Source organism: Protopterus annectens, chromosome 7.part0 (assembly GCF_019279795.1).
Source record: "Protopterus annectens isolate FY-2018-M chromosome 7.part0, PAN1.0, whole genome shotgun sequence".
Classification (NCBI taxonomy): domain Eukaryota; kingdom Metazoa; phylum Chordata; order Ceratodontiformes; family Protopteridae; genus Protopterus; species Protopterus annectens.
Window position 1 is genome coordinate 483859447 of NC_056739.1, and position 21900 is coordinate 483881346.

At 38.5% G+C, this 21900-nt stretch overlaps 1 protein-coding gene across 1 annotated transcript in view; it reads right to left on the bottom strand.

Moving 5' to 3' along the window:
* Nucleotides 1-21900, bottom strand: part of LOC122806552 (very-long-chain 3-oxoacyl-CoA reductase-like) — a 389647-nt gene that overhangs the window by 40355 nt on the left and 327392 nt on the right. Inside the window, exon 10 of the mRNA XM_044077079.1 lies at nt 14426-14575. Coding sequence (XP_043933014.1) covers nt 14426-14575 — 150 coding nt within the window. The remainder of the gene's footprint in view (nt 1-14425; nt 14576-21900) is intronic.

Below are 21900 nucleotides of genomic sequence, written 5' to 3' on the forward strand. Positions count from 1 at the left end.
ACTGTAGATGTCATTCTCTTCACTGTCATAGTGATCTTTACAATAGGAATCACCAGCCAAGGGCAGCCTGACATCCGACTGATATACCAAAGCCTTTTGGTTGTAAAGGGTACACTGTAATCACATGTATGCTTACCATGCACTGTGTAGGACATAAAGGTGCCATCTGGAAGTACCATCCTCAGAACTGAAAAAGCTCCAGTAGGAATGACAGTCCAAGAATAGAAATATAACAAATGCATCCAAAAGGAAAAAGGACCAGGAAGTGAATACTGCAACAGTGACGAGTAGGACATTTACTGTTATGGTAAGATTTTACACAACTGTACTATGTCCTTCCATATAGGTTCATAGATTAGTACTAGGCTAACTGCCCTTTTAAGCCTAGCCAATTATCCCTTGTGAGACTCAAACCCTGCACCTTGTGTTTATAAGGCAAACAGCTTAACCATTAGGCCATCCTCCCAACCATATCATATCACTGCTGCAGTATTCTTTACAATAGGGATAATGTAAAAGCTCAGGAAGAAGACTTGGAGGAGGAAGGGTCAGCAGAGTCCTCTAGGAAGCCATGGAGAATAGTCCTGGCAAAGCCAGCTCTGGCTCTAGAAATCACATCCAACTTATAGTGCTTAGCAAATGTATACAGAGAAGTCCAGGTTGCTTCCTCAAGAATAGAATTCATATCCAAACCCTTGAAAAAAATCAGAGAAGAAGCCACAGCTCTAGTAGAATGAGCCTTAACAGAGGAAGTAAGGCTCTTCACATGAAAAGAATAGTAAAAAGAAATGGCTTTAGATATCCAAGAAGAAATGGCATGCTTGGGAACAGCCAAACGTAAAGACCTAGGATGAAAAGAAACAAAAAGTTATTCAGATTTATGAAAAGCTTTATTCTTATCCAAATAATATTTGAGTTGTCTATGCAAATTCAAAGTGTACAAAACCTTCTCACTAGCAGACTGGGGAGAAGGGATAAATGGGCAAATGAATAGACTGATTAAGATACAACTCATTAACCTCTTTGGGTATAAAAGAATGATTAGTATGAAGGGACATCCTGTCCTTATGGAAAACTAAAAAAAGGAGGAACAGCCATAAGGGTTTGCAGCTCAGACACCCATATGGCAGAAGTAAGGGCCAAAAGAAGAACAGTCTTCCAAGAGCAATGTTGTAAACAAACTGAAGCAATAGACTCAAAAGGGGACTGAGTCAATTTTTCTAAAATAAAATTAAGGTCCCAGGAAGGAGGAGCAGGCTTTCTGTGAGGCCTAATATGAGGGACACCTTTAAGAAACTGTTTGGCTTCAAATCTAGGAGCTAAAAGGGGAGTCAAAGGCAGACAAGCAGAGACAGTTGATAGGAGGACCTTAACAGAAGAATATGCCACCCCAACAATGAGCAATTCACACAAATAAGTGAGAACCAAAGGAATATCAACAGTAAGTAGGTCCAGGTTACAAGAAAGACATCAAACAGAAAAGCTCTTCCATTTGGATAAGTAATATTTCCTAGAAGTGGGTTTTCTTGCCTCCTGCAGGACCTAAAGCACATCCTCAGAAAAAATGGTGTCTGTAGGGGATCAAAGCCCTATCACCCACAATGTCAGTTGAAGTGTGGACAAGTGGAGATGGATGAGAGCTCCCTTGTCTCATGTGAGTAGGTCCACCCTGTGAGGTAACTTGTGATGATTGCCCATGGAAAGATGCAGAAGAAGAGGGAACCAATGCTGTCTGGGCTAAAAGGGAATCACTAGCAAGATTTTGGGAGCATCCTGTTTAATCCTGAACAGAAATTTCAGAATGAGAGGAAGGGGGAAGGCATAAAGAAAGATCCCCTTCCAAGAGAAAGAGAGTGTGTCCATCTTCCAGGCCAGAGGGCATGGGACTCTGGCACAAAATAGAGGATGTTGTTTGTTAAGAGGGGAGGCAAACAGATCTGCTTGAGGAGTAGCCCACTGGTGGGCAATGTACAGAAGCACAACTCTGTGAAGCATCCATGCATGGGACAGTATTATGGACCTGTTCAGAGAATCTGCCTCTACATTCTGATCTGATAGAATGTAAACTGCTTGAAAGGTTACCTGATACTAGACAGCTAGCTCCCAATCCTGAAGGGCTAAACTGCATAGGAAATAAGACCTTGTCCTCCCTTGCTTGTTGACATACCACATCACTGTGGTATTGTCTGTGAGAATCTTGAGAGACCCTGGAAGAAAAAGGAGAATGAAAAGCCGGAAGAGCCAACAAAGCTCTCATCTGTTTGACAATGATGTGGTCTTTCTTTTGTTGAAGTGACCAAAGGTCCTGTACCTTCAGAGAGCCAAAGGAGGCTACCCATACCATGTCCAAGGCATCTGTGAAAAGTTCCTGAGAGGGGATTGGAGATTGAAAAGGAAGCCCTGGGCTGAGGGACAACTGATGAATCCACCACTGAAATTCCAGCTTGAGGCATGGCAGTAGAAGGACTAGAAAATCTAAAGGGTGAGAATGTTGAAGCCAAACTGACTTTAGAAACCACTGAAGCTTCCTCATGTGGAGCTTGGCTAGAGGAAGTATAGGAATGGTAGAAGCCATGAAACTCAGAGCATTTAGAAATTCTCTGGCTGTGATTGAAGCCAGATGAAGAAGGGATTGAAAGAAAGCAATGAGAGTTAAGGCCTTGGGAGGAGGTAGGGAAGTTTGCATTGTAACAGTCTGGATCCTATAACCCAGAAAAACATGATCCTGAGAAGGAGTCAGGAATAACTTCTGGAAATTTACAGTATACCCCAGGCTTTGCAAGAGAGAAATGGTAAAGTGTAGATGCTGAAGTCAGATATATGGAGTGGAGGCCTGAATAAGCAGGTTGTTGAGGTAAGGAAAGACCTGAATCCCCCTTAGCCTACAGAAAGCAATCACAGGAGAAGGCATTTGGTGAAGAATCTTGGGGCAGTAGAGAGAGCAAAGGGCAAAGCAGAGAGCTGAAAATGCCAGGAAGCAACACAGAAATGCAAAAACTCCTGAAAAATGGGATGAATAGGAATGTGTAGATAAGCATCCTTGAGATCCAGGGAAACTAGAAAAGCCTGAGGAAGTAGCAGAAGAAACATGGTTTGAAGGGATAGCATCTGAAAGGAAGGGACCTTTAAAAAATGTGTTTAGCTAAGAAAGATCCAGAATGGGTCTCCAGGTGCCTTCTTTCCCTGGGGACCAAAAACATTCTGGAGCAAATACCCTTCCCTCTCAGAGAAGATGGAACTTCTTGAATAATTTCTTGAGCCAACAGGCCCTGAAGCACCTGTGGAAAAAGGGGCAGTTGTTCTTGAGGAAGCTGAGGAATGTCTAGAAAGGAGGAAGAGATTTCTAAACCATGAAATAACCCTGGTGAACTATGGAAAGAATCTTCAAAACAATGCTTCTGCACATACAGCAACGTGCACAGGCCAAAATCAAATGCAAGAAACAACAAAAATTATGGAAAGAACCCAGGAGTCTTGTGTGATTTTTACACAAAAAGGAAGGGACAAGGAAAGACACAGAGAAAGAGCAATGTGACTGAGAAGAAAATGATAGACAGCACGTGGTTTGTCAAGAAAAGGAGGCTTCTGAGTAGAAGGAGTTTGGGTAGTCTTAGCAGGGAGAGCCCTTCTACCACACTTTTTACCTTTGGGAGGAGAGTGAAGCTGTCTACAGACAAAGACAGGCTTATTAGGATAATTCCTTCAAAACCTGGACACAGGAGACACAAAAATATGTTTCAACTCTTGTAAGGCCTTGCCGTTTTCTTGCAGCAACTTAACTCTGCAGCAGCAGCAGCACCACCAAACAAATGTTTATTATCCAGAGGAGCATCCATCAGTTTAGCCTTGATATCATCAGGTAAAGTCTGAAGTATGAGCCAGGAATACCTCCTCAAAACAGATCCAAAAGCAGCAGCCCTAGATGAAGCATCAGTTGCTTCATATCTGGATTTAGTGGAACAGTGAGCTACTTGGGAGGATCCAAAATAGAGATCCCCTGCGCAGAAAAGCTTGCACGGCTGTAAAGTACATAAATGGATAAAAAAGGAGTAGCCAGCAACTGTATGCTGTGTAGTTAATTTAATAAAACATAAAACACAAGAGATAACAGACCGGTTTCAGCCAAGGAGTTAACCTAGTCTTCATCAGTGTAACAAATACAGAACATCTTGTGATCATATATATACAATATGCTTAATTAATGTTGAAATGTTATTGGTGAGCTCATAAATATTCATTCAAACCTGGGCTCAACAGCCCTCCTAATTTAACAATACACTTCTTTTCCATAGCATTCAGTTTTGTGTGCCAACCAGTTTTATGATTTCTCTCACCTATTATCCTATCTATGACTGTAAAATGAAAAGTCGCTGTGGTGTGTTGTAGGGCATGTTTATGTAAAGCATTACTCATTCTTTTATGTCTGACATCACAAAGATGTTCAGAGATATGTAACCTGAGGGGTCTAGATGTTTGTCCAATGTAAAATGCATGACGACTGCAGGTAGCCAGGTATATAGCCCAGTCTGTACTGCAATTTGCAGAGAGATTAATATCAAATACCATGCTAAAATTATTGCTACAAAAATTTTTAGTTTTCAACACTGATACAGTTGTTGCAGTGGCCACAAGGCATGCAGCCAATTAACATCTCCCCGGACATGGTAGTCTGAATGGTATCATGATAAGTGGATGGATGTTGATGTTTGAAGTGGCTGAAATGAGACCCCAAATCTTTCCCTTTCCTGAAAGAAAACTGACATGTTTCACCTAAATGTTGTGACAAAAAATTGTCCGCAAGTAATATGTTCCAATGTCTTTTAACCACCTCTATTAACTTATTGGTATTCCTACCATATGTAGTGGTAAAACGTAACTTGTTGGTTGTAGATTGTGGTTTCTGTTTATATTTAAGAAGGTCCTTCCTATTAATATTGGCAGCATAATTGCTTGCTGTATAAACATGGCCCATGCTATATCCCCTTTCTTGAAACCTATGGACTAAATCACTATGAAAATATTCAAAAGAGTTATCATCTGAACAGATGCGTCTCATCCTAATGAATTGTGGCTTGGGAATATTTTTAGCGATGTGGGCTGGATGAAAGCTGGATGCGTGGAATAGAGTGTTATATTCAGGGTATTTATGAAATACTTCTGTGTGTAAAGTATTATCATCATTCCTAGATATAAGTGCATCTAAATAAGTTATTCTATCTGGATGGTAATTGATAGTAAACTGTAAACCCCACTTATTATCATTGAGATACCCTATAAATTCCATAAGGTATTCCAAATCAGACCTCCACACCATCCAGCAATCATCCAGATACCTACGCCATATATCGACTTCCCCCAAGTAAATATTGTGTGAAGTATCAACAATTATGTGTTCTTCTATGTAAGCCATATGCAGATCTGCATATATGGGGACAAAAGCTGCACCCATTGCAGTGCCACACACCTGTAAATAGCATTGGTTAGAGATTGGTGAGAGCATGTTCCGTCAATATGATGAGGAAAGTATTAAAGCCAGGTTTATATAAATTGGATTTTTGTAGCCAATATTCAATAGCATCCAGCCCTGCCCAATGTGATATGTTTGTATACAATGATCAAACATCTAATGTGCACAACAACCAATGATCCTCAATTTGCATATCACTTATTATATCAAGAAATTCTGTAGTGTCTTGAATTCTGGATCTGACCCATCTAAGTAATGGTTTGAGATATTGTGTCAGGGATTGTGATATTGGTTCAGTTAGGGACCCATTACCAGCCATGACTGGTCTACCTGGAGGATTGTGAAGATCTTTGTGAATCTTCGGCAAAAAGTATATATATTGGCTGTTTGGATCTGGAACAGTAAGATGGTATTTAGTTTGTTCCGTAATGATGCCATTTTGTAATGCTGATTCCAAACATTTGTCTAGTTGTTGTTTAAACATGATAGATGGATCAAGAGGCATTTCAGTATAATATCTGCCATCATCTAGTTGTCTTTGAGCTTCAGCATCATATTGTGACCAATTCATGACAACCACAGCACCACCTTTGTCCGCCGAAATATTTGCCAAATTCTTATTATTGGCAAGTTCTTGTAAAGCCAACATATCAGACTTTGAGAGATTATTGCATGTTGCTTGAGTCATATTTGAATTAAAGTGCAGATCTTTGAGTACACTATTTTGAAAGCGACTCACGCAATGGTGCATTGGTGGAACAAAGGAGGATTTATGGTATTTGAATGAGTCCCCAGTTGAATAATCATTGGTATTATCATGGAAATGCACTTTAAGATTGAGCAATCTGCAGAATGCTATAACATCTTGTGCCAATACATCTTCTTGAACAAAGAAACCAGGTATAAAAGAAAGGCCTTTATTTAACAATGCTGTTTGTGAATCCGACAATATTACATCAGAAATGTTTAATACATTTATTATGGAACAACTATTTAATTCTTCGTCAGAAGTTCCATCAAACCCTCCATGTTTTTGATATTTGCGTTGTTTTCTGCCTGCCCTCTTATAAGGCCTAAAGGGACCATGCTATTGTTACATTTGGGGGTTGGAGAATCTGAGGTCTGTTGTGTATCTAGATCTGTACCAGATGATGAATCACCCCCAGATGAATCTGTACAAGTATTATGTTTCCTGAGAATGGACTTGGGACATTTACGTTTTTGGGGTTGTGTTACTTTTATTGCTACCACCTTCAAATCCAACATGTATGATATAATTAAATATCATAATGCATTTGATCTCTTTGGAACTTCTTAAGCTTCCTGTCCCTAAGCTATGCTTCAAAAGTTAGTAAATCCGAACTCATCTTGGTCAATTGCGTAGAATAAAAAGGTTGACCAATATATTGATTACTATCCTCACATAACTGACTAACTATTTATCTGTTGATCAATAATCCTTTCATAATATCTGGCAAGCGTTTCCACAAATCCCATTGAACATTTTTGTTGTATGGCAGACCATTCATTTGTTAACTGATCATCAGTATCACTGACTAATGGCTGGAGGTTTACCCTGAGCCTTCTGGGAGTTATACCTTTTGTCATGTATGCTTTAAATAATTTAAGATGCCAAACATTGGATCTTAAGGCTTTCATGGTTTTATTAAGTTGTTGAAACAATCCATCACAGCGAAATTGTGGATTCTCAGTAGTATTTAAACTATTGTCATTATTGGGATCTGCAATACCAAATATACCCAGATCTTCCTTGTCAGAAGAAAGACCAGCCAAAATACTGGTTAGTTCCATTGTACAAAAGGTTAATATAGAATACAAAAAATTAGTAATAAAAAAGAGCAAATACTCAAATTATGAAAAGAAATAAATGCAGCTAAAGATCATAAATGACAACTTCAGCAAAGATGATAAATTACACACACACACACACATATATATATATATATATATATAAATCCATCCAGAAGAAAAAAATCACCCACCTACATATACATGTACAATTATAATATGAAAAGAGAAACCAAGCCTAATATTGTAATCAATCACCAAAAACAGATGCAGTGCCACGTCCAAAAGACCTAATTTGCACTTTGGTGGAAACAATCAGATCGTTGATCTGGACAATAATGGCCCCTGCTGGATTTAAATCAACAATATATTTAAGGTCCACCACTTGGGTATTTATCTACAATTGTTTCAGTCTGTCCTGGAAGGAACCTACAGACTTAATAGCAGTGCCACGACCAAAACAATCTTGTATATAGAACTTTGTTGACATAATATTTTGTTGTGTCTGCACTATAATGGCCCCTGCATACAAATAGTTATTGTTTAAATGACCAGATGACAATAAGTAAAAAAATCACTAAGGTTAAATCAAAATATAGGCTTGATACAAATTATAAATGTATATATAGGTAGAATTATAAAACCACAAGCATGAAGTTGAAAAATAATGATCTTGCAGTCAGAGCTTCATAATGAAAGGTCAATTATTGTGTAAAATAATAATCTCTAGTAATACTTAATGTCTATATTAACCAAAAGTACAATTATTAAGCCCCCATTGAGGCCCAAAGATGTATCAAAAATTAGAATACAAATGGCCATCAAATTAGTATACACTAGTGACATAAAAATTGTCAGCGTTTCTCAATGAAAGTCCCACTTGGAGCTTCCTAACTGGAAATGAATAATATGTGTTTGAAGCAAAATTCTTATGTTAATCCCTGATATGGACGCAGTCCTTGCACAAGATTAACCAGATAATGTCTAATAGATTGACCCTAGTGTCTATTCCAAACACCAGCTTGAAAAATCTGGAAATAGAGAATATACAATGAACCGTATGCAATTCCAATCACTGCAATTCACAATAGAAAGTTAGTTATGTAAAAAGAAATAGTAATAGTTGTTGGCCCAAAAGTATTCCTTGTTCAATGATAATATAATCCCTTGCATTTCAAAACCACAAACAAATGAACCATAACAAAATTAACAATTTCAATATTGGGCAGAGTCAATCCTAAAAAAATGTCCAAATGCACAACTGAACCCACTGTAATCCCAAAATACAATGATGTTAATAGTTCCAAATTCAACCAACAGCTGATGATAAGAATTGCCTTCACAAATTAGTTGGAGTAATAAACACAGTTCCCATCAATGCATATCTCTTTTCTTGTTTGTTCGCTCCAAAATGTAGCGTTTAAGCTAGATCAACAATCCTGAGTTGAAAATGGCAGAAAAAAGGCACCATAAAATTGTAGCATAAACATTCACCTGTTGTTACTACTAATGAATAATGCTTAATTCAATAAACAGTCCTTATTTGAAATACCGGAGACAAGAAAATTTGTTACACTGATGAAGGCTAGGTTAACTCCTTAGCCGAAACCGGTCTGTTATCTCTTATGTTTTATGTTTTATTAAATTAACTACACAGCGTACAATTGCTGGCTGCTCCTTGTTTGTCTACTTGGGAGGATATCACAAGCAAAGCAACAGCAGAGGCCTTCTCCTCAGAATCAGTGAGATCAGAAATAACCTGACAGGCTTGACAGACAACAGCCAAAACATACCTAGACAGATGTGTCTGATAGTTAACAGCCCTAAAGGCGAGGGTAGCAGACGTATATACCTTCTTACCCAGTCTCTCCATGGTTCTGCTATCCTTATCAGACAGCAGCAATTTAGTGGATGGCAGCAATTTGGAAGGCTTATCAGAAGCCACCAACACCACAGAGGGGTCAGTAGAGGGACATGTATATACAAACATGAAATCCTCAGGCACTTTATAAAACCTATCAGGTTTTTTGGGAGCAGGGGGATAATAATCAGGAGCCTAAGAAGCAGTAGAAAAAGCATCCAGTAAGGGAGCAAGAACCTGAGGAACAGCAGAGGGCCTAGAATACTCCATTTGCAAAAGCTCATAGTACCTCTTCTGAATAACAGACACTTGAGCACAGTCCCATTTGAAAAATTCCATCATTCTGGAAGCAATATCACCAATTTAAATTTCCTCAAAAAGAGAGTTAGGACTGATAGACCCTTATTCCTCAGAACTATAGTCAAGTGGCAAAGGAATCTGGGAGGAATAAGTCAGGGACTCTGTCATAATCAACAGCATCCTCTTCAGAAGAATTCTGCTCCCTAGGCCTCTTAAGAGGAGGTAGAAGACCAGGGGGGAGAACAGAAGCACCTTGTGGAGGCTTGAGAGCCGTAAGCATATTAAACAAGCCTTGAGTGAAGTTCTCCTGTTTACTATGGGGATCTCTGGGAGCAAACAAAATATGTTGTTTTCTGCTTCTTTTCAAGTGGGATGTCAGCCTTGAAAATTTTTGGAGGCTCTGACTCATGATGGCACTCAATAATGGTAGTCAGGACTTCTTCCCAAACTAAAATTTGAGGAACATCCCTAGGCTCTTCAGTAATAACTAGCCATGGTTCCCCCTGTACATCTGAGGTGGATGTCTGCAAAACCTCCATGGTCATGCATGGTGTCAAGTCTATGCTGGCCTCCAAAGTGGTAATGGTCGAGGAATCAGAAAAAGAAAACAGACGCTCCTCTGGGCTTTCACCAGCCTCAAGAGAGATATTGATGGGGCAGTATAACCAAAGAATCAGACCTAACTTTTTTGGCCTTTTTTTTTTTTGTAGATGGCTAGCCCTCAGGCTGGAAAGATCCTTCCATGGTTTCCTTAGCCAACAATTTTCCATGGTTTCCTTAGCCAACAATTTAAGTCACTGGTTCTCAAGATAAATCACTAGGGCACTAGCATTTCCCCTTTTTGGATCACATGAAACCCAACAACTAGATTACAAGGCAAATGTAAGATAAATAAAATCAAAAACTGCAGGAAGGCAGTTATCTGAAAGTGGTAAAACCAGCAGATGAGCGGGCATTCAGAGTGCCGACTGAAAATGATGTTTGGAAAGGTGGCAAAGCAGTTCTGAGGATGATAAGTCCGGATGCCACCTTTATGCCCTTCACCATGCATGGGGACTACACATGTGATGTAAAGCCTACCCATTATAACCAAAAGGCTTTGGTATACTGGACGGACATTGGGCTGCCCTTAGCAGGGGATCCCTGCTGTAAAGAATACTGCAACAGTGATATGAAAGGACATCATCTTTTGTTAAATCTGAGTACTTACAGGTCAGTGACAGAAGTGTAGCACTTTTATTATTACATCTACATGTACTTTTTGTTTAAGCACTCAATTTATGTTATGAATTCCTTAATTTGTTCTGCTCCACTAGTCTGCTCTATAATGTCTTATTGTAACTTCTTCCAAGAAATGAACAACGGAAGCATTGTTATACAGCTGTTAAACAGGTAAGCCCACTGAACACACATCCCTTTTCAGGGGTGATGCAGGACCCCTGTCTTGGTAACCTTTTCTCTCTCCATGAAGGCATTTTTTACTTTGCTGTCCACATAAGCTGCTTCTTATACAGGTTCCACAGTAGGTCTCCGTGGTCCATGCTTTACATTATTATCTTTATTTCCATTATTTTAAGGAACTGTGAATATATACTGCTCATCACCCTAATGTACAACATATTATCAAAATGTGTGACATGTTTGAACTTGAAATTCAGAATGCCTTACCCAGATATACAGTGGTGTTCACAAGGTTTGCACATTACAATGCATGGTCTTCAAGTTTCCTATCATACTTCTATCTCCATTCAGAACTATGGTTCAGCTGAATGGACACATAACTTACTCATGAAATAAACACCATCACTAATCCATCAATCCACTGACTATAGCTGCATTCCAGGCTTTTTTAATTAGGTGATTATGGTTGTGGTGGTGATGGGAGGAAGAGAAAATATTTTACTGTGGCCATCCTCTCATTCACTTTCTTTAAAATCTAATACCAGATGGGGGAAGCAGGACTATTCGACCCCAATGCATTTCTATACAATTTCATGTATAAATGTATATGTATTGTATATGTGATTTTTAGTGGACAGTTCGACCCCGGAGTATTTGACCACAAATATATTCTTTTAAGTACTTTATCATTAAGTTAATTAATCAATTATTCAATAATAACACTGTTAATTTTTCATTGTAAATATATTTTTATTAATATTTTTATTTTATTCATTTCATTGGTTAGTATAAATATAACATTTAAATCTTTAACATATAATAACTAGTATTATGTTTTAACATATTATGACTACTGTTACTTTATAACATACTTTATAACATATGTTTTCCATCAATTGAATATATATTTTTTATTTTATGTTGCTATGTTAACTAATCTATTATCTACTATAAATAATTTCTTTAAAATTAAATGAAATCAATTTTTTATTCAGGTTAATATGCCTTCTTCATCTTGGACATTTATACTACCACCAAAGCTCAAGCAGCAACATGCAATTTTCACCATTTCTCACCGTTTACCATCAAAGCACATCAGAACCTCAGGAAAGTGGATATGGATGTATGAGTAAATGCAAACACTCTTGATTTCCAGCAACATTGATAGGGTGTAGTGCTGCAGAGGACTTGAATTGATTGCAGAGTGCAAAGATAAACATACACACAATACAGTCTAATCCATCTACAGTACACAAACATTCCTAAGTAAAACACTGTTTTTAAGGACTCAAGAATTTATTTGTAAAAAGTATCAACAAGTAGTTCAAAGCTTAGAAGTGCAATTCTAGGGCCAAACATCCATTTTACTATCACAATGCTCAGTGCCTCTACAGCTTACTCCCACTGCCCATTAACTTCAACAGGGAAACAAACAGAACATCAAAGCAGACATCTGTCAAAATGGCTGCCCATTATGTTTTCATTTTTAAATATAATTTATTTTTAATCCTTACTTGTTGTTTTATTGCTAATTTTCTTTAGTTTTATGTAATAATGATGTTATCGTTATACGGAAACTCTAGACTAGTTAATGCTGTGAACTTCCAGATTAGTCAGCAAACATTTTTTTGGCACTTATTGTTTTTGTATATATAATTAAAGTTCCAATTTGCACTTAGTTTAAAGTAAGTGTAGTCGAAGCAAATAAATAGAAAAGAAATACTTTCTAAACCAATTTTAAGAATGTTTAGACAGTCTTTCATTTCTATTTTTGCTTTGATGTGCTTCGGCTTCACTTACGTTACATTTTTTACTGGGGTCCAACCATCTGTGGTCGAATCGATTGGGGGTGAATCATCTGGGGGGGGGGGGCGAATTGGCGGGTTCCAGACATCCTGTACCCTAATAAAGTGACTTGAAACTGATACTGTTACAAACCCTAACAGACACATACTGTCCCATAACAAACCATATAAATATCAATAATAATTTCACAGAAATCTTATAATTTCCCTGTGCATTATTAGCTCACAGCTTGTCCCCACCTCCTCTTGTAACAGTATCAATTTCAAATCACTTTATTTTTAGGAGTGATGCACTAGAAAATGTATACACTGGAATAAATTTTAGACAACAGTGATTTTTTATCCCCTCAAAGCACATTCTTTCAGGTTGAAATATGCTACTATGGTCATTGTTTCTTTCCATTTACTCACAATCAAACCTCAGAGGTGTACACAGAAGGTGGATATGTTTTGGAAAAGGAATGAGGAGGTAATGATGTCTATGAAAGAACAGCTCAGTTATATTATACTGTTCAACAGTGGCTTGTTGGAGATGGTGAATGTTTTTGACAACAACATTATGGCTTTCATTTCCTTAATGTAACATCAAAAGTGTACAGAATGTGTTTTTTTGTGGGGGGGGGGGGGAGTGAAAGCTGTGTGAAAAACTAAAGGGTATTTAGATGATCAGCATTAAATAATCGTTGATAATGACTTTGGGGGGGGGGGGTAGTGTATATTCCCGACAGCAACAAGCTAAAGTACATAACACAGATGTATGAAGAACAGCTGAAAATAAACAAGCAAGCTTTCATCCTTTATCACAGGAGATAAGTAAATCATAAAATCTTAAACACATTTTGCTTTTATAAAATAAGGTCTAGAACCACCATTTTCTTTGTCCTTGAAAGTGATATTTTACAGCATTTGAAGTGTTATTGCAGAAAAAAGGGTAGCATTACTCAGAACCATGACTTCAACTCAGAAATCAATCTGCACCTCAAAGCTCAACATAACCGTGATTTGTAACTGATTATCCAGGGTTCTCCAGGATTGTTGTCCAAAACATTTTACAGGGAAATGTCTGCTTGTTTCAGAGATATAACCTTGAATTTATACTCTTCAACAATTGGTCTTACATGCCAATCTGTCAAGTTGCATTATATTAATTTTCTCTTATGTCTGAGTTTGTGACTTCTCCTTAGGTTAGTGGAGTGCAACCCATATCCAGAGAATGTCTTTACTGTGTTGTAGCTACATCAAAACTATTTTAAAAAATCATCACATTAAGCAAGGCACATTTCTATTGCTGCATATACTGTGAGGAGACCTGAACGTCATGTACTAAAAAGGGCAGAGTACTGTCATGTAATTCAGGGCGGAGATGTCCAGATGCAGTGAAATTTTTAGGGGTAGAATGGCATTCCCCATGTTCCTGACTAATAACCCAATAACTGCAGAGCAAGGGTGTGGGTAGTAGAGCTCATCTGAGATATGTCCACATTAATACATGGTCATCAGGAATTCAAGCCTCTGATACAGACTAGTCTATGTTAGAGAATGAGAAATATACCATGAAGACATAGCATCTCTTACGTAGTCTGTGTTTAATTTCCACGAAGTAAAAAAAATGACATGTTGAATGAAGTTATTTTGTAGTTCCCTTATGACATTTTATATGTAAATATAACTACTGCTACAACTAAAACACACACAGATATGACTGTATTTAAGGAGGTAGCTATACGAGGGCATCAGAATATAACATTTATAAATGAGATACCGGGGGTTGACATCTCTTACCTGTAAGGCATGAGCTAAGCATCCATTGTTCCTGCTGCTGATGCCAACAGTGTTCAGAGCGGAGCTTGCAAAGTGTTCAGGTGTCTTCACAAAGGCATTAGTCTCAATACCATGAGTCATGTTTGTTGATACAAGTAAAGGTATGATACACTACAAAACAGAAATGTGCACATTGGAATAAATCTTAGACAGCAGTTATTTTTTCCCCACAAAGCAAATTCTTTCACGTGCTTCCTACTTATTTCTTCAACTAATTTGGAACACTAAGGTTGAAATGAGATTTGCTGACCTCATTCTTTAAGCATCCATGAACGTGCCACTAAGGTGCACAATATTAAATCAACCGTCACAGATTTCCATCACTGACAGGGAAGGAAGGAGAAATGGAAACTTTAACCCTTTCATGAATACTACTAGTTAAGTGGCACAGAGGGATGAAGACCTGACTGCAACACAGGTGACCCACATTCAGCTGGATCATCAATCCATAGTTCATATTGGTAGGAGACTTTTTTTTTCTTTTTCTTCAAATGGTGCACTGTGCATCCAGAAACAGTCTGGAACAAATTATCATTCGTAGTTATTTATCAAGCACTGTCTCTTATGGCAAGATTCCCCCCCTTCATGCTAAACTAGCATTTTGAATTCAAGCATTCTGCCTCAGAAACAGTAATCTTTAAGAAGATCTACTCCATTTAAGGCACTATAGTTTGTTGGCAGTAAGTAATGTGTGTGTGTGTGTGTGTGTGTGTGTGTGTGTGTGTGTGTGTGTGTGTGTGTGTGTGTGTTTGCCTGTCTGAAAACAGTTTCCTTTTTAATTCTGCACATGTTCTGTGCAACCTTTGCATATTTGGTTCAGTACAGATTTTCCACATTTTCTCCATTTCTAGACCTCAATAAAGTTTTCTTTATAGCTCCCTAAGAGGCATAGCTTGGGTTTGAAGCACCATCTCCAGAGATTAACTACTCAGTTCCCTGTCTGGAAGGGTCTGCTTGGTGGCTCTGTGAAAACCACTTTAAGGATTATGATCTGTAACCTCTGAATTTTCTTCCACAGAGGTAGGGTTGAAGCTGTTGGAGAGCTAAAACTATCACAAGCATTCTTTATCCACATTCTGCATTGGATTCTTCCAATGGCTGGAGTTTATGACTCAGGTGCACTTCTGGATGCTGTTGCCTCCTTGCAGAGACCTGGCTAAGTAGGGCTGACAGACTGTGTTTTGAAGCATCTATCTGTATGATAAACTTATGAATGTAATCAGGACTCGCTAGTACAAGGAGTCCACTCAAGGCTTCTTTGAACTTCTGGAATACAGGCTTGCAAGTCAGTGTCCAGATAAACGTCTCCAATTTAGGTCTGTAAAGCAGAGTGACTATTGTGATGTAGTGGACTGCAAACTCCCTGTAATATATTCCTCATTGTTCATAGAAATACCGTCATTTGCTTTACAATAAGGCCATACCTGAATAGCCTCCACCTTTGCGGCCTCTGGCTAAATTTTGTCATACCTATACAATGGCCAAGACAGGACATATGTATCCTTAAATGCCTTTTGTTTCCTTCAATAGTTCATCAGTTTTCCCAGCAGCTTCCTAATGTGTTGTACAATCACCTGCCAGAGCAGCAGTATTATCTGTACAAGCAAAAGTATAGAATTCAGCCTGTGCCAGAATGTCATCAACCGGCATCTGGAAAGTCACTGGGGCATTTTTTATCCCAGAGGAATTTTGGTAAATTTGTTTAATTAAAGTCGATGTCTCTAGCAGCATATATCAAGGGTACATGTCAATAACCGTTAGGTAGGTCAATAGTACATTAAAATGCTACAACAATGCTCTAAGTGGGGCCAAAAAATTCAATTGCTTAAAATTGTATTATTATGAAATTGAGAAACAAATGAGCTTTGAAGTTCGTCAGCAACATCCCTACAAAACAAGACGAATGCTGCCAATTTCCTTATGAAATGGGCATTCAGTACTGTAAATGTCACCTGATCAGCAAACATTTGCACCATGACATGGAGCCCTGAGCACTATCACAGCCAGCAGTAAAACACAACATGCTGGGTTCTAAGCAGGTAATACCCAAGTTCAGCACACATCATTCATGCCACATAACAAAAGGTAACTGAACACAAAACTGTGAAAGCTGGAAAAAGACCACAACATGGCAATAAGAGAATTCTATTTCCAAGTCAATTTATCCAAGTTATATACAGTCTTAAAAACAAATACAGTTGATGGTGGTGGGAGTCAGTCACCACTCATTTTACATCTGAATCTGTGTTATAGCAGATTGCTTTAACATTGGGGTTTTTACGGTAGTTAAATATTTATCCCCACCCAACAGCTCAAAACCTTAATTTCTTCTAGGCAGGAGGTAAACATCCGACTTGAATTATTGTTTAGTTTTCTGTAGTCTATGCATAGACTATGCATAATGTGGTACTCCCATCTTCTGCTTTCCTTTCTGATGAGCCCCAGAGACTTTTGGATTCTTGGTTTACCCCCAAATCTAACAACATTTGCAGTTCCTCAAGCATACCTCTCAACTTCTTAGTGCAAGAAATCTGGACATAGCCTACACTAATGGGGGAACAAAGGCCCAAAAATAGGAACAAAATTTAAATATTACTCTTATAAATGTAGAAAGATGCTAGAATAACAGGATTTATGTCAGCATGTATTTTCTGAAGGATATAAAGTCTGAAATGCAAATGTGTATCACTATTTAGTGATTTCAATCCTCAGCAATTTGCCAGAGAAACACAGGTTTTGAGGAACAGACCAAAAATATGAGGCAAAAATCTGGACGTTCTGTTGAGAGGTATGTCTTCAGGCTTGGTTTACTCTCTCAGACAGCCTATCACATGCCCATCTGGTTGCTCTTTGGGTCTGTGTATCTACTTGATGCTCTACCAGTTAAGTACACCCTGACTTAGTTAGGGGTTCACATTTTCTCAGACCTCCTGTAGCACTGCTCTGATTTCATGAACTTGGAAATGGGACACTACTGTGACAGGAGTACCTTGTCCAATGACATATCAGACTGCGCCTTACTTAGAAGGTCTGTCATAAGGTATCCCTCCAATTCCTCTTGTAACTATTTGCAAAAATACTGAGTAGCGGTGGTTCTGTATCATGGTAAGGCCTAATCCCGTTAATATCATAGAGCTTGTTCCTGCCTCATATCTGGTCACTCTGCTACATAATTAACATCAATTACCTTTTTCACAATAGTGGAATGATACTCCCATGTTGCCTGCAGCATATTCTGTCAAATAGGGAGAAAAGCAGTACCTTTTGGCTCACTGAGTATTCTTGGGCTCTATTTTGGTACTGATGTAGCTGTCCTAGGCACTCCTGTACCAACCCCATCAGCTTCCTATGCCAAGTCCTGAAATTTAGGACAACTCCACAACATACCCCTAGTGGAAATCACAGTCTCCCTCCGTCTGATCACAAATTAAACTGTTTCCCCTCATCCAATCATTTGACCATAAAGTAGCTCAAATCATAAGAAACCTGTGGACTCTTGGGATGCCTGTCTGTAGGCAAAGAGGAAATGGGGCAGATAATTTGGTCCACTATGGCTTAAACTGCTCTGCACATGCTCTCAACATGGACTTAAGATTTGAGTTAAACCTCTCCAGCAGACAGTCTGTGGATGATCGGAGGTAGACTATAGCTGCTTTACCTTACAATGCTTCCACAATCAGGTCTGCAGTGCTGATGTGAAATTAATCACCCTGATAGTATTTCCCATCAAAAGTCTAGTCTGCTGAAAATGTATAATAGTCATTTGCCACCTCCTCTGCCTCAGTAGAGGACAGAGCTACTGCCTAAGTGTACCCAGTAACATTGCCTATCACAAGCAAGATAACCTTTTACCTGTGGTGCTTGAGGTAATAGGAAGTCCAACGGTGTCTATGGTTTTCGACAAAAGGCAAATATATCAAAGTAGCCTTAGTTTTGTCTCCTGATCGTCATCCTTTTGGCACTGCTTCTGTATCTTGCAGTACTCTCTCACATTCAGTGTTTGTGGCTGAACAAACAGCATACTTGCTTTTGATGTTGGGAGATGGGAAGGCTGTGGGTTCTATTCCCATTCCAGGTGATTGGATTAATTTTCCATTACTGACACTGCAGTGCAGCGTAACAGGTATGCTGCCATAGCTCTCAACTGTCCAGATTTTTGCCTCATATTTTGGTCTGTTCCTCCTAAAATGTGCTTTTTCTGGCAAATCACTGAGGATTGAAGTCACTAAATAATGACATACATTTGAGTGTCAGACACAAACCTTACTATTATAGTGACTTTTTAAGTTTATAAGAGCAATATTAAAAAACTGTTCCTATTTTTGGGCCTTTGACCCCCCCCCCCCATTATTTTAGGCTTCGTCCAAATTTCTTGCACTAAGAAGTTGAGAGGTATATATGGTGCACTCATGAGAGTGTTGTTCTTCAGCTGAGATATTATCTGAGGTCAAATCTGCCTGAGTTGTTGATAGCTCAAGTGGATATCTAAGAGAGTAAGGGAGCTATATTTACAATATTTTACCTATATACTTTTATATACATTAAAATAAAACCAATTGCTATACTTTTTTATTAAAACATAGTCTTTATTTTTAACTCAGAAACACACAGAAAAATAGATACTATATGCCAATATAAGTAAATAACTACTGACTAATCTCTTTTTTAAATACCTAATATAAACTGCATATACATCTGTGGGGAACAAAGACAGCTTTGGTATATTGTGACTCTATGTCCTGAAGTCCATCTATCCCAAGAGTTGGAAATTTCTTAGTAGTTAATTTCTTCCTGTCATTAGTATATAGTACTTGCAATGTGCATAATAATGGGATAATAGGGTTTCTGTTTACCCAAAACAGTAGCCAGTTTTTCCACTTTTTAGAATATGATTGATTTTGCTCTCAGTGACCCCTTTTGCAGGTTGTCCATCAGCTCCAGTACTAGATTAACCTCTGGGGCCTTCTCTGTCTTCCAGAACTTGGTATAGCCTTCTTGTCGGTCTGGATAAGGCAAGGGGGACTGGACATCTAACTCCAGCAAAAATAATGGATACCCTAGGATTACATCCCTTTAAAACATTCTCAAGGTTATTTCCCAATACATCTTTTGAAGAGATCTAACTCAAGACACTCCCAAAAGATACATCTCCATGAACTTCTCTGCTGGGCGGCACATCTCCAACAATAAGGAAAGGCTGCAGGTAGCATTATTGCTATTCCTGTGGGTATATAAAAGTATTTGTGGACACATTTCCATGCAAAGATTTTATATTTTCTACTCTTAGTAGCATACCATATAAATATTTACAGGTGTCTCCAATGATCTTGGGTGAAATGGGTCTGTAAGTCTGTTTCCCATCTGCCATTTCATTTAGAGATCCACTTTCACATCCAGCTGTCTACACCACTTATATACTAGACTTACTGCCTTTCTTAGTTCCTGAGTGCCCCCTCTTGTCGACTGAAGTATATCTGTGAATATTGGTGTAAATATCTCTGGTCAGGGAAAATTTGCAATTTCTTTGCTGCCAATAGCATGCTCTCAGATTCGATCCTTAGCCCTTCTCTAAGATCTAATTTGTCTTTTACTGAGTGGTACCTTATCCACTCTTGACCTGTAAATAATTGCTCACAGTACTTTAAGTTTGTACCTCTTCTCTGCCAGTTTCTAAAAGACTCTTCTCCTATCCTGCCTATTTTAGTAGGCCTGTGGGAATGAATAAGTTCTCCCATGGCTTCATTCTCTCTGAATTTAGTCATGCAGAGATGGCCGATGTTAAGCACTTAAATGGGAGTATAAACTATGTACACCCACTCCAGGGGAACCATAACTTAGTATGCAAGTTTGCCTATGAAGGGCCAACTAATCACGTTATCATTCTTATCCATTTAGCATTGTACACATCCAACTGGAGCTCTACAAAGATTTTTTTTAACTGTACTATGTGAAAATGAATGAGTGGCTGCTGCAGTCCCAGACCACCCCATTCCCTGTCTAGTATTAAGCGGTCCCACAATACTCTTAGCTTAGCCTCTCCACAAAGGAAACTAATAATGAGATCTTTCATGGCTCTAAGGAACCTCTTTGGAATATTCTGTGTGAATGCCTTAAATCTGTACAGGCAATGGAGTATGACAAAATAAGGCAAGATCTTGACCTTCTGATCTAAATATAAAGGCAGTGTCCTCCATCTTCTAATTTCGGCTTTTATAATTTCCAAACTAATATTAAAGGTCTTACCCACAGAGTGCACTAAAGTGTGAGCCACCCACACACCCAAATATTTAAAGGACTCCTTATTCTATCAATTTGGAAAACCAAGTTTTACTGTGATCAGAAGAGTATCTTATACCACCAATGAGTGAGTATTATTTATGTTTACTTTGTATTCTGATATATTTTCAAGGCTCACAAGTATTTCAAATAAGTTAGGTAGGTCGGTCCATAGGTCCTTCAGAAAAACAAGAACATTATTGGCATACAATGACATTTTGTGAAACTCCTGCCTATCCTATAGCCCTCTAGCTATGATATTCTTTTAAGCTATGCAAGGAACAAAATAAATAACACTGAGACATGGAGAAGCCTTGTCTAGTACCTTAGGTAAGGGGGAAAGTCTGAGAAAGACCAGTCTGTGTTTTTACCTGAGCCATTGATTTGGAGTATATGGAAAAGATTAGGTCTACAAACCAGGAATCAAATCCAAAGACCTGCAAATTCTTTCTTAAGTAACTGCACTCCATCTGATCGAGCACCTTTTTGGCATCTAGACTACTGATGGCCACTTTGTTCCCTTCCTCCTTTGCTCCTTCTAGAACCAGGAGTACTCAGATTATATTATCAAAAGACTTGCAACCCCTCACCCCAACGAACAAAACGAGTTTGATCTAAGTTCACCAAAGCAGATATATTCTTGGAAGATCCGACAGGTAAAAGAGCCATAATCATGGCTTAATATTTATATGGGTTTGTAGGAGGACTCAGGAAGCCAAGGCCGGATTCTTCCCTTCTTTGTAGATCAGAGTAAGAATGGCCTGTTTCTGTGAAACAGGGACCTTTCTGTAGGTTAGAACCTCATTAAACAAACATATCAATGCATTTCTGCAGGGGCCCTCTAACCACTTCTAAACATCTCTGTGGAAGCAATCAGATCCCAGCATATTAACCTGGGCCTGTGTGGACATGATATGGCTTAGCTTCCCCATTGTCACAGGAATGACCAGGGAACTCTGTTTGAATGAGGGATACTAGGCAAACTTAAATTCTCAAAGACTGCACTTCCTTCCTCTGCTCTCTCTGTGACCGTGTAGCCTGTTTTATATAACTGACAGAGAAGTATTATTTGAATTCCTACAAGATATCTCCTGGTCATAGGTTCATAAGTAGGTTCTAGGTTATTGGCCCTAGGGCCTATATAAGCCTAGCCAAAAATG